General features: G+C 41.1%; 1 protein-coding gene across 2 annotated transcripts; it reads left to right on the top strand.

The window, feature by feature from the left end:
• The first annotated feature begins 4 nt into the window (after positions 1-4).
• LOC107079437 (uncharacterized) lies at positions 5-11,982 on the top strand. Of its 2 annotated transcripts, XM_015363695.2 has the most exons (3): positions 5-211; positions 446-730; positions 6,267-11,982. In XM_015363695.2, the coding sequence occupies exon 3, from the start codon at positions 6,335-6,337 to the stop codon at positions 9,227-9,229; it is 2,895 nt and encodes a 964-aa protein (XP_015219181.2). In that variant the 5' UTR covers positions 5-211; positions 446-730; positions 6,267-6,334; the 3' UTR covers positions 9,230-11,982. The 2 variants fall into 2 exon arrangements, with proteins under 2 accessions (XP_015219181.2, XP_015219182.2); XM_015363696.2 differs by lacking the exon at positions 446-730.
• Positions 11,983-11,992: the final 10 nt, after the last annotated feature.

The following is an 11,992-nucleotide window of genomic DNA, read 5'->3' as shown; positions in this document are numbered from 1 at the left end:
AAAGCATATTGTTCTGTTTCCATAGCTACATGAGAATGTAGGCAATAAGTTGTTGTGATCATTGTGTGTGTGGCATGACAACACGATGATGCCATCAAGCTGCAGCTATCAGACATTTCCCAGTGTCAAATATCCCTGTCCATACCCAAATACAACTGGGTGATCGCCATTATTATTGTTTTATTCAATGCAGCCGATGCCCTTATCTAAGGTGAGTTTACATTAGAAACCCAATTAATAGAACTGTCAAAAGTTTCACATAGTTCAGATATTGTGAAAATGTTTATAACGGGAAGTACGCCAACCAATACTGTCAATTTTAAACAAGGGATTCATTTGTTTTATTCTCAGTCATTGCCAACCCAGGACCATTTCATTTAATCTGAACTATATCTTGAATCCCTCCACCAAGTTATGACTCTTATTCCCATTTTCTCTGTGTTAGGTTGAAAACAGTTTTAAAGACCCCTGTGCCTTTTCAGGCCAATGTGCAGCCTTGTGTCTTGTGAGTGAGAGGGCAAAAGAGAGGAGTGCTGTGAAGGTGTGCGCTAGGTACCTGTCAGCCAGCAGGGGGGGGGCTGACATTGGCTTGGTTGCCCATGACAACCGTGCGAGTGCTAACAAACGAGTGTGAGCCCTGAGTGTGTGACAGTTCAGCACGGAGCTCAGCAGCACGCAGCAGCTCCAGTGACAGCAGGGGAGAGTACAGGCGCAAGATACCTGCGCACAGGTAAGATCATTTACTAATAACAGACAAGAAAAGCTTGAACAAATAATAGTATATCGACATTCCTTCCATATACATTGATGATATAATCAATCATTTATGAATAATTAGAAAATGATCACATTTTCCATGTGGGTCACATTGTAGAATTTTGTAACAGATATGATCCTGTTTTGAAACAGATTCACGCTGGTGCCATATACAATTAAAGTAGCCTTTTAGTTTAATTTTGCAACTTAGAATTAGCCCTGCACATTTTCTACAGCTAGCCTTTCTTCAAAATTCATTCAGAATATGTCCTCCTTTTTGTCTGTTTAAATTGACTTTTTACTTTACGTGGGTAGACACTTATCAAGCTTAATGAGAAGAGTTCTGGTCATGTCACGGGGGTCATGCTTATTAGTTTGCTTTAAAATTATTCAGAGCTGTCCCAAGTCCCATTCTGCATGCTCAGTGCTTCATCATCACTGGGACTTGCTCCCCATGAGTGACAGGTAATGAGATGCAGACCTGGTGGACTCACAGTGACAAAGTAACAGTAGCCTCTCATGAAACATTGAAGAGGGAAATTTGAGAGTGGAGTGGGTGTTAGTGTCTGGGATGTAAGGATTGGTTCACAAAACACCTCCAAGATAACAAGAACCCTTTGGTGAAAATGGTATTACACCATCATTAGGGCCCATTACATTTAAACAGTATGATTTAAGATATTCTTGTTAATTTTATATTTCACATTCCTTCATTACTTCATTGCTTTTTTGAAATATTTGTTTTTTGAATAATACTTTGTTAAAAGGAGGTGTGAAATGTTTTGTCATCTACTTCTATGAGGTATATTTTATATATCCACTTTGACTTTTTTTCAGTATTTTTTTAGTGTCCATAGATCCAGAAATAGTGAGAATTTAAGGGCACACAAAAGGAAATTGAAATTGTTACCAACAAATCTGTGCATTTATGTAAAAGTTTTACATAAGACTTTCTCTCCTAATTTTCAAAAGTGTAATAAAAAGTGTCTTCATTGTTCTAGATTTAAGTGCATAACAAAAGAAGTATTCAAGTTATTCAGATATTTTTTGTAGATTAATAAAATAAGCTTTTTATTATATTGTTCTGTTAACCCTTTTGCTTATCATAATGTTGAGAAGTTGTTTAAAGCAATGATCATCATTCTCTGTTAACAGTTGCCAATACTCCAAACAGGAAGCATTTCTTTACACAAATGGTTGTAGGGTACAGGTTAGAACAATCTTCCCAGCCATGTTGTTTAAGTCAATAATCTGGCTTCATTCAAGAAATTGCTGGACAGCTTCCTCATGTCACTTAAATGTGAGAAATACGAGTACTGAACTACATGGTCCCAATGGTCTCTAGTTTTCAACTTCTATGTTCTTATGCAATGTTTTAATGAGACACAGAACCTCGTAATTATAATTCATTTTAAAATTACGGACACAAAAAAGCAAGCACATTTCTTTCCCTCTCTCTGAAGTCTGTCTTTGAAATTTGAATCCCCTGGTTGATGCTTAAGACCTTTCTGCTGTATATACGGTACACTGTAGTGGTGAGATTATATGTAGAATTCTTTTTGACTGCATACTACAACTACAGTATATTGCTTGAATGTGTTGCTGTTAGAGTTTACTGAAATCATATTGTACCCTAAGTTGACAGACTGGATCAGCAGCAGGAGCAATTATGAGAATGATTTCCATATATCAGCATTTATTTATGTCATTGATGGGAGTTAAAATCGCAGAAAATCCTTATTGTTAGTACAGTTTATGGTGAATCGGCCTTTGTGTTATGTAGCTTAAAAACAAGAAATGCCAAAAGCAAGAGTCAAATCTGCCCATTTGTTTGCCAGTACCTAATTGAGTTGCTCATCCTCAATTATCTAACCAAACAGGCTAGTTAAACCGGATGGCCTCCTCTCCTTTGTAAGCTCTTTGTCCAGGTGTTTCTTGAAAGAGGTCCGTGTATTAGCTTCTACAACATTACTGGGCAGTCGGTTCCAGACTCCCACAATCCTCTGTGTAAAAAAGTACCTCTTTGTTCTCTTGTGTCCTCTGGTTGATGCGTCACTACAAATTCTGAAGTTGACTTTGAGGATTTTAATTGCTTGACATGTGGTTGACACCATTGTATGGTAACAGTTCTCTAACGTTTCTCTCAGATCTGTTTTCCTCACTCTGATTCTTTGAAAAAAGAATACAGGAATTGTCTCTTGTAGGTGCCCTGCTGAAGTGTGTGAGAAAGCACCCGTAAGCCATGATTAGCCATGATTCTGCAACTTGATGTTCCTTTCTATGTGAGGAATGTGAGGTCCAACTCATTCGGATTCCGTTATTCTGTGCTTATATAACAGTGCCAAAATCTAACACACAAAGCACAGAGAAGCTTGGTTTCCATAACTTAATATGTTAATAAGAAAATATTTTAATTAAAACAAAAGAAATGCTTATGCAATGGGTGTCAGTTTCACCTCTATTGTTTAATCACCCCATCAGTCACTTGTCTTGTTTCTGTACTGAGGTAAATACATAAGGAAGCTAGCATATTCCCCACAAACAACATGGTTCAAAACTGACTACATTGATCCTTTAATTTTCTGTAGACCATCAGAAATGTCAGCGTTTACAAACATTTAAGCATTTACCTTTAGTGTATTGACTATAATAAATGGTCTAACTAGTGGTTAAATTCTTCTCATTGAATACTATACTGATGACCCTCTTATTTTCCTGTTCAAAAAGCTTTTAGCTACAGCCAACAGAAGTCAGTTCTGCACTTAGAAGAGACAGGAGCAATATTCCTCTTTCCGTAACCAAAGCAGCTCCAGAAACAGCACTCCCACACTTTGCTCATGAACACATTACCTCCCACTGAGAAACAGCATAGTTCTATCTAAGTATCAGCAGCTTTCCAGTGATTTAAGCTATGGCCCTTTAATGTACTGTAGAGCTTGAACTGCAATCTACTGTGCATCAGCAGCTTGTCTACCTCTTCTCCGTGTGTTTTGGATTTGGTGGAATGTAATATAATTTTAATATTATTTAATTGTTAACATAATTTTCCTGTGCTTTACGTTTAAGCTTCTTTCCTCCCAGGCATCACGAACAATAAAATAATAGAGATAATGGTACTAAAAAAAGATAAAAAGGCTTGCTTGAAATAACTGGAAGTTCTGTAACCAAATACCAATACCAAAACAAGACCGGTTGATTACCTCTGGAAAAAGCACTGTCACTTTTCTGTCTATTCTATTTGTTTTCTCAGAATATGCAGTAATACATCGTGGCCAGAAAAAACAAACAGGATGATAAAGCAGTAAGGTGGATAGCACTCTCATCCCATAGGTCGGGGGTGCCCAGTTTAATTCTAGACTGGGTGCTTTGTGTGGAATTAGCTTGATTTCTCCGTGGTCATGTGGTTTTTCCAGGTGCTCTAATTCTTCCCGCTTTCCAAAGACATACTGTACCAGCTAGTTAACAGGCTTTTTTCACTGGTCCCTGTGGGCGTGCGACCAGTGATAGACTGGTCTCATCCAGGGTGTCAGAACAAGCTGTGAGTGGCCACTGCCCTTACCAAGGTCAAGTGGGGTTCAGAAAATGTCTGGATGATGATTATTGCAACATTTGGTTAAATAAATAAGAAAATGGTGTAACATCTGTGCAGAGAAACCAGCATTTTTCATTTCCATGTCATATTCACCCAAAACTTGGACTTTACGATTAAACGTACTGTATGAGACAGTTTCCTAATCAATATATTTACTGATTTTCTATACAGAGATGCCAGGAAATGAATTATCATGAGCTGATAAACTCCTCAAGGCAATATACTGTAGTATGGATTATTTTTCAGTGCACTGTTAAGCAATTATGCATTTACTTAGGCAAATAAAGATCCCTGCCCTGTTTTAATGAACCCACATGTCTTAGAATATAATGGCAATAAAACACCTGGCACAGATTTGACAGCAAATGCAAATACTGTATTTCCTCACAGGTAAAATATGCCACACTGGGCTAGTCATTGCATTGCATCTCCCAGTCTTCCATTCATACATTTTTCCAGATATTTTCATTTATGAATCCTTCACCTAAAGAAAGGGAACTTGTTCAGACACTTAAAGTGCAGTATAAGAATTTCAGTCTCTTCACATTATTCACAGTCTCTTCATACTGTATGTTACACTTTCGCAGTGCATCTCAATGTTAAACAGAGTGTGTGCACATGGTAATTTGAGTTTTTAACTCAAAAATGAGAAGCAGGTAATGTTATTTTTTAATAATATGGGATACGGTCTTCCCTTTGAAATTCAAACCCTTACATATTGAACACTTGAACAGAAAATATCTTTATAGAAAATGTCCAGTCCTATCACAATGACCAGTCCTATCACACACATCCTATATAATGATCTGTCTTATAAAGTAAGTCCCTGCTTTCTCATTAATCAATTTCTATTTATCTAGAATTGAATGTTTAATTAATGAAACAGTGTCATCCCCAAGAGGGAAATACAGGGTATATCTTTCTTATGTGACTATTTTGAATTTAATGTATAAATATTAAAAGATATATACTACATCTAAATGTAAAATATATTTTTTATGTGTGAATGATAAAAGCAGTATTGTCACCATACGAGTCTGCTGATGAGAACAGCAACTGATCATTCTGCCGCCTTCGGTTACAGGCCCTGTTTTTATCAGGTTCTGCTGGAGGCTGTTATCACTCTCTGTGTTGCTCAATAGCCTTAAGAGGTGTAATCTATTTACATTGTAAAGTATCCTATTTTACTGGCATCAGGAAGTTGAGCAAACAAGCTGAGCTAGTCTGCTTTTCAGTTTTAAAATGCAATCTTCATTTATAAAGTCCTCATGTCAACTGTCTTACTAAGTTAAATCTGTTGATAGCTGCAACATCCAAGGTAATCTAGGAATATTTCTAAAGATTAAAATTTGAAATGAAGACTATTTCAACTGCACTTAAATAGGAGGGAAAAGTATTACATCCATCTTCAATCATCAGATTTTATTTACCTTTATCTTTGCTTCCTTTCTTCTGCTTAATTTGCGTTTATGCCATATTTACAGTAAGTAAGGAAGAACGTGAGTAATGTTGTCCAGATGGCTTGCTAAGCTCTTTGAGAGAGGGGAAAAGTTGTAGATCACAGCTTTAGTTTCTTTACTGAAGGACTGGAGGACAGGAAATCTGCAGCAATACTGTACATCAGTGCCTAGTTCATGACTGGAAATACACTTTAAATGATCTTGCAGGGTCAGTGTCTCTCTGTACATCAGATCATGGGGAAAAATCGCGAATGGGAGTCATGCTGCCTTTCTAGGCCATTCAGTAGTTAGAAGCCAATTGATCCAGGGACCTCGTTTAGCTGTTTCTTGGAGAAAAAAAAAACATGGAGGGGTATCTTAAGTAGCTGTTGAAGAAATGGAGGGAGAACTTTAAAATCCAAAATGCTGTATTGAGCAAAAGCAAGCTGAGATGTAATCCATTCTCATTTTTTTTTCAGGCAGCAAAGAATGACGATTGCCGTAGAGTGGAGCAGTGCTGGTACTCTCTAAAGCGCCAGGAGGAGCAATGCAAACTGATGAGCAAGGGGGGGCCCTTCCCACGTGGGCCCCCCAGGTGCTGTTGGAGCTGGAAAGGAGTCAACAGGCCCTGCTGCACCTGAGGGAACAGCAGATTCAGGACATGGAGAGCGTGTCCAGGTCTGTTGAATGTGCCCTGCTGGGAGCACAGAGGGAAGAGCAGCGACTGATAGACAGGGTGGGGCAGGAGCACCGGGACACCCGGCTCCAGCTGGAACAGCTGCAGAAGGAGAACACAGCTGCGGCACAAGCCATCCAGGCCTCCATCGAGGAGAGGCTGCAGGCTCTGGCTCAGCTCCGTGATCAAATCCAGAGAGGGGGACGGACAAACCTGGAGAAGAACCTCCAGCACAGGATCTCAGAGCTGCTGCTTTGGGAGCCACCCTTCTCGCTGAAAAGGGTCAGCTTTCACCCCTCTCCCCACCAGCTGGTCCTGTTCGGGGAGATCAGGGTCCAGGGGCACAGCCTGCGTGTCCGCACTCCACATGAGGGTCAGAGCAGGGGGCAGGGTGACAGCTGTCACTCCAAAGGGGTGAACCGAAATCAAATACAAGCCTGTGGGGGTGAAAACCGAGTGCAGAGAGTGAATGGAGCGATGGTAAAAACTGCAGATGAAAAAGTCATAGAATGGTCTCCCAAGACATCTGTGGCGGAGTGTGGGGGTGTACGAGTAGTGAGGAAGATTCGTCTCTCTCCCAGGGTTGCAGAAACAGGTGACGGAATGGGGTCTCAGGAAGCTAAACTCATCAGTGATATAAAAAATGAACGGGAGACAAACAGCGGTATACAAATGCCACAGCTCACAGAGGTTCCTGCCCTAGACCTGTCTTCTCTGGCAGACTCCCGTATTCATTCACAGAAACCTGAGTTAGAAGTTGATGATGGGGAACGTGACTTGGCAATGAGTTTAGATTCAGAGAGAGACCTCTTTCAGGCTGTTCCTGCTTTCCTGAGTGATGGGGAATCGGAGAATGGGGAAGAGCAGACTGTAATTGAGAAAGGTACAGAAGGTAATCACATCAAAAGCAGCCCCCCTTCCAGCAGAGCTCTTGTTCTGTTGTCTAGCCGTTGTCCCTCTGCCCGCCAGGAGGGAGAGCTAGAGTGTGTGGTACATCACCCGGGATCTACTGATCTTGGAATGCATGTAGGACCACCTAAAGATCAGGTCTTGATGGCTAACCAGCACAGTGCTCAATTCAGCACACAAAAAGAGATCTCTGCAGCCATTAAAAGCCATCCAGGTCACATAGGCAAGACAAGAAAACATGCGGAAAGCACCTTTTGGAATGAAAATGCAATCACTCAAGGATTCGCTATAAATAATAAAAGTCTGCCAGCCTCACAGTCGTCAAACAGGGGCTCCAAGCAGAGTCTTGAAGACAAACAAGACCCCAAGACAGGCATTCGAGATTCTGCAATTAGCCGGAGCTGTCTTGATCTCTCTCCCAGATATAGGTCCCCCTCTCATGTTAGTTTGTCTCTTGAGGATCCTGCAGTTGGTACATACGGAGATACAGGAAGGCCTGCTTCACCAGCGGACAGCATTGACTCGTCTTACACTTTCATCGTAAGTTCCCCTAGGGATTACAGTATCCCCATTCGCAGCAGTGGTGTAGACTTGCGCCTTTCAAAATCTACATTTGATCTGTCTAGAAGAGCACCTCCCCTCATTGAAGGGTCAGGGAGAGACGAGGTAGGACAGGGACGGGTTAACAGGAAGCGTTTATCAAGCGCTTCTTCATCTCTCAGTCGGATTTCGAATGGGAATGAAGCCAAGGACCTCTGTAGCACTGGGTTTAAAAGTAAGAGCACTCACTCTTTCCAGAGTACGAAAAACACTCCTGGTCGTGTTTCTAGGTCGGTCTCAATGTCAGTTATAGATGTGTCATCTGCTCCCTCTAAACGTGGGAGTGCAGGGCTAAAGTTGAGAGGCTTTCATTCTGCCAGAGAGCAGCAGCAGGGATCAGGAATGGGTGGCAAGGGGGATAAGGTGGAGCAGACTGTGATTAAAGAAGAAGGCAGAGAAGGACAGAAGCAAGGGCGTCTGGTCAGACAGTTTGGAAAGTTTGGCTCTGGGAGGGCAGAACTTAGTCTACCCAGTGGGCTTCATGCAATGCCCCAGGGCCAGCTTTATGTAGTGGATTGTGGGAATGCCAGGGTGCAAGTGACAGATGCACGTGGCAACATACTGCAGCAAGTGTCCACCCAGGGTACTGAGGGCTCTACGGCCCGCCGCCACCACAACTATTTTGACATTGCTGTAAATGGAAAGGGTCTAATCGCACTGAGCTGCGCGGCGGAGCGTGCTCTTCTCATTTTCAATCGACACGGGCGTCGCTTGCAGGCCTTCGGTGGAGGTGGAGATGAGCTAGAGGCCCCAAGGGGGGTTGCTGTCAATCAAAGGGATGAGTTCGTAGTTGCCGACACCCGACGTGGCACCCTGACTGCTTTCCAGCTGGAACCCAAAACAGGCCGTAAGCTGGAGCGCACTGTGGTCCCTGGATTCTGTAAACCATATCTTGTGGCAGCCAGCCTGACCACAGGGTTGGTTGCCGTCTCGGAGAGGGGAAGTGAGACTAGTGGAGCACCCTGTGTTAAAGTCCTGGATCCCAGCTGGAGCACCATCAGGATCCTGGGCATTAATGCTGGTCTGGGACCGGTGCTCTCCTGCCCCTGGGGAGTGTGCATTGACACAGATGGTGATATACTTGTGGCAGACTGGGCCAAGGAGCACAAGGTTTTGCTGTATCCTTCTCAGGGGACAGGAAGATCCATCATCAGAGAGGGACTGAGCAGCCCCAGGGGTCTGGCTCTGTTGCCAGACGGACATCTAGTGGTGGCAGACAGCATGCACAACTGCATCAAGATCTTTCAGTACAAATAATTATTTTTGCAGGCTTTTTGTGGCACACCAAATCCGCCAGGATGTTGTTGGCTTTGTTTTACCTCTAACAGGGATGGAAGATCCCTTTTCACGAAATCTCTGAAATGAAGGATTCCTAATTTTATCATGTAATCAAATTGAAATCTGTAATTATAAATGATAAATGTTACTAACAGAACTATAAATCAATAGATAAACTGTAAGAAATGTTACTATCTTGCAGCCTGGTCAGATCTCGCAGCCTTGTCAGATCTCGGAAGCTGGTTAGGACGGGGAAACCTCTAAAGAAATCTGCAAATTTTGTAGATAACGTGTAAGTAGCACTTTTCCTTCTGGATCAGTTACTAAACCCATGCCTCAGTATGGTGACTGAGGTAGAAGGTGCTTTCCTTTGGACGGGACATTAACTGAGGTCCTGACTACTTGATTATTAAAGATCCCAGAGTACTTTTAAAATAGTAGGGATACTCACCCCTCCCAGTGTTATGGCTAAGTGCCACTCTGGGATTGTACATACTGCCTTTCTTAAAAAAAGTCCCCCTTAAATCACTTAGTGAAGCAATTTCTCACTTCTTTATGTGATCTGCTGTGCAGTGGGGATGCTGGTGTAGAATGGCTGTTGTGTGTCATGCAGGTGGGGCTGCACTTCAGTAGTGGATGAAGTGTCTCCTCTCCTATACTGTATATTAAGCACTCTGGGACCCTCTAGGGTTAAAGGCACTGTATGATTGAATGGAATTATTAACTGTTTTTCATTAACCTAATCTGTACAGTATAATGGTGATGAGGAAAGTTTAGCAGTAATACTAATGACATGAACAGCTGAAAGTTGTCTTCAAAAATCATTATCACGATCTGAATAAGTAAAACTGCTGACAGTGTTCACGGTATTATTAAAAAAAACATTTAATTGAAATAGCCCAATTTCTGGAGCTCTGTTTTAATTTATCATAAACTTTGTGACCCAAGGTTGGCTTTTCTTAGGTTTATTGTTTCAGTGAAGTTGAATGGACTGTATGCAGTGGTCCATTCAACACTTGGAACACTTTTTATGTGTGTTTCAGTGTCATTATGAACTCTTTGTGCATCACTAATTGATGAACAATGAGTTGCTTAGAAAGATGCAGACCAACAAGTTTAGACAAGGCTGAAACTCATTTTTGCTCGTTACATTTCTTGGAAATGACTTGTATAAAGGAAATTTGAGATCCAAAGAGCATAGTTTAATATCTTAATAAATAACTCAGTTGGAATGGAAATCAGTAGACACAGGATACCCCACCACAAGGACTGAATGCAATGCATTTGAGTGAGTTTCAAACATGCGAGGAAATGCCTGCCTCAAGCCGTGAGCAGACTCAAAAAGCATGAGGGGAGGCCATCCGGCCAATCTAGTCATTTTAGTTATTCATTAATTTATCCAATGATCTCATCAAGCCACTTGAAAGAAACCAGGGTGTACAGGGTCAACAACATGGCTGTGTAGCTTGTTCTAGAATTCCACAACCTCTTGGGCAACAATGTGCCTCCTGTTCTGTCAGAAAAGTATTTCTATGTACTGTAGTTTCCACTTGTGTCCTCTGTTTTTTTTTCTCTTTAGAAAGAAAGTCAAAGGATTAACATGAATATTTGTATCTTGTTCTTGCACAAATACTTTAAATATTTGAATACTTGTATACGTGAATGTCTGCTCTGCTCAAGGCTTAAAAGGTTCCAACCCTTCAATTCTATAGTATTTTGTTTACCTTTTGAATTGTTTCCCCACAACACCTCAGCATCCTATTTCATATTTAGTTTCCGTTTTTACTACCTGCATTCATAACCCTGAACTTGCCTACTTTAATCATTATCTGTCTGGTGTTTGCCCAGTGGTGAAGTTTATCTAGTAGGGTTAGTCTACAGCAAATTACTCATTCATGTTGTGAATTTGACTCTAGGAACGTTCTGGAAATGGCTAAGTGCTGGGTAAAATTATTTTCCTGCTGATCTGTTTCAGCAGGAGATAAATACAAGTGAAGAGTACAATGGGTTAAATACACTGAAGGCTTCTGGTCCCCTTATGACAACTGAACCTGACCCCACTGTTACTGTTGCCTTCTCGATTTGTCTAGCGAATATTTGCATTGTAATAATTAGTAATAAGCAACACACGTCCTACTTGTTCTGCAGGTTCTGTATTTTAATTTCATTTGCCTGAATATTATGATCATCCCACCTGTTTTGACTAGAAGTGAGGCATCCTCCTTTCTCTAAAGGCTAACAAAACAAACCTATACAACAAAAGACTAATAAAGGTAATCATATAAATGAACACAGTTCCTGCAGATGCGTAGGATCTTCCAGCTTTCTCACATTCACGTCTCATTTAACTCATCTAGGTGAAATTGTAGTATTCTGTATTTCTGCAATGCCCTTTTAAGTTGGAGAGTTATAATTTAAGGCTAAACATTATCTATACAAATATACTGTCATTTGAAAGACATATTCCCCTGGATTAGTTTCAAGACCCTCACTGTGGATGACTATTTGGCATCTTCAATTGTCTTTTTTCCTCTTGTTGGACTGTAAGAAAGATATGAAAATATAGACTGTAGTTCACTAACCAGGGGTACATCTGCAATATTGCCAGCAGGAGCTGGCACATACAACACATGGGACACCACAAACTATAGTCTGTTTTAATATTATTAAATTTCCTTGCTGCATGAAATAAATCTATGAACTGAAGAACAAAGGTGTTTACCTCTCCTCATTCCTGTCCTA

This window comes from Lepisosteus oculatus, chromosome 15, assembly GCF_040954835.1.
Source record: "Lepisosteus oculatus isolate fLepOcu1 chromosome 15, fLepOcu1.hap2, whole genome shotgun sequence".
Lineage (NCBI taxonomy): Eukaryota > Metazoa > Chordata > Actinopteri > Semionotiformes > Lepisosteidae > Lepisosteus > Lepisosteus oculatus.
The sequence above is the reverse complement of the archived record's forward strand: the minus strand, read 5'-3'. Positions and strand labels throughout refer to the sequence as shown.

Excerpts from the sequence above, each read along its gene's own strand:
- LOC107079437 (XM_015363696.2), top strand. The coding sequence starts at position 6,335 with ATGCAAACTGATGAGCAAGGGGGGGCCCTTCCCACGTGGGCCCCCCAG.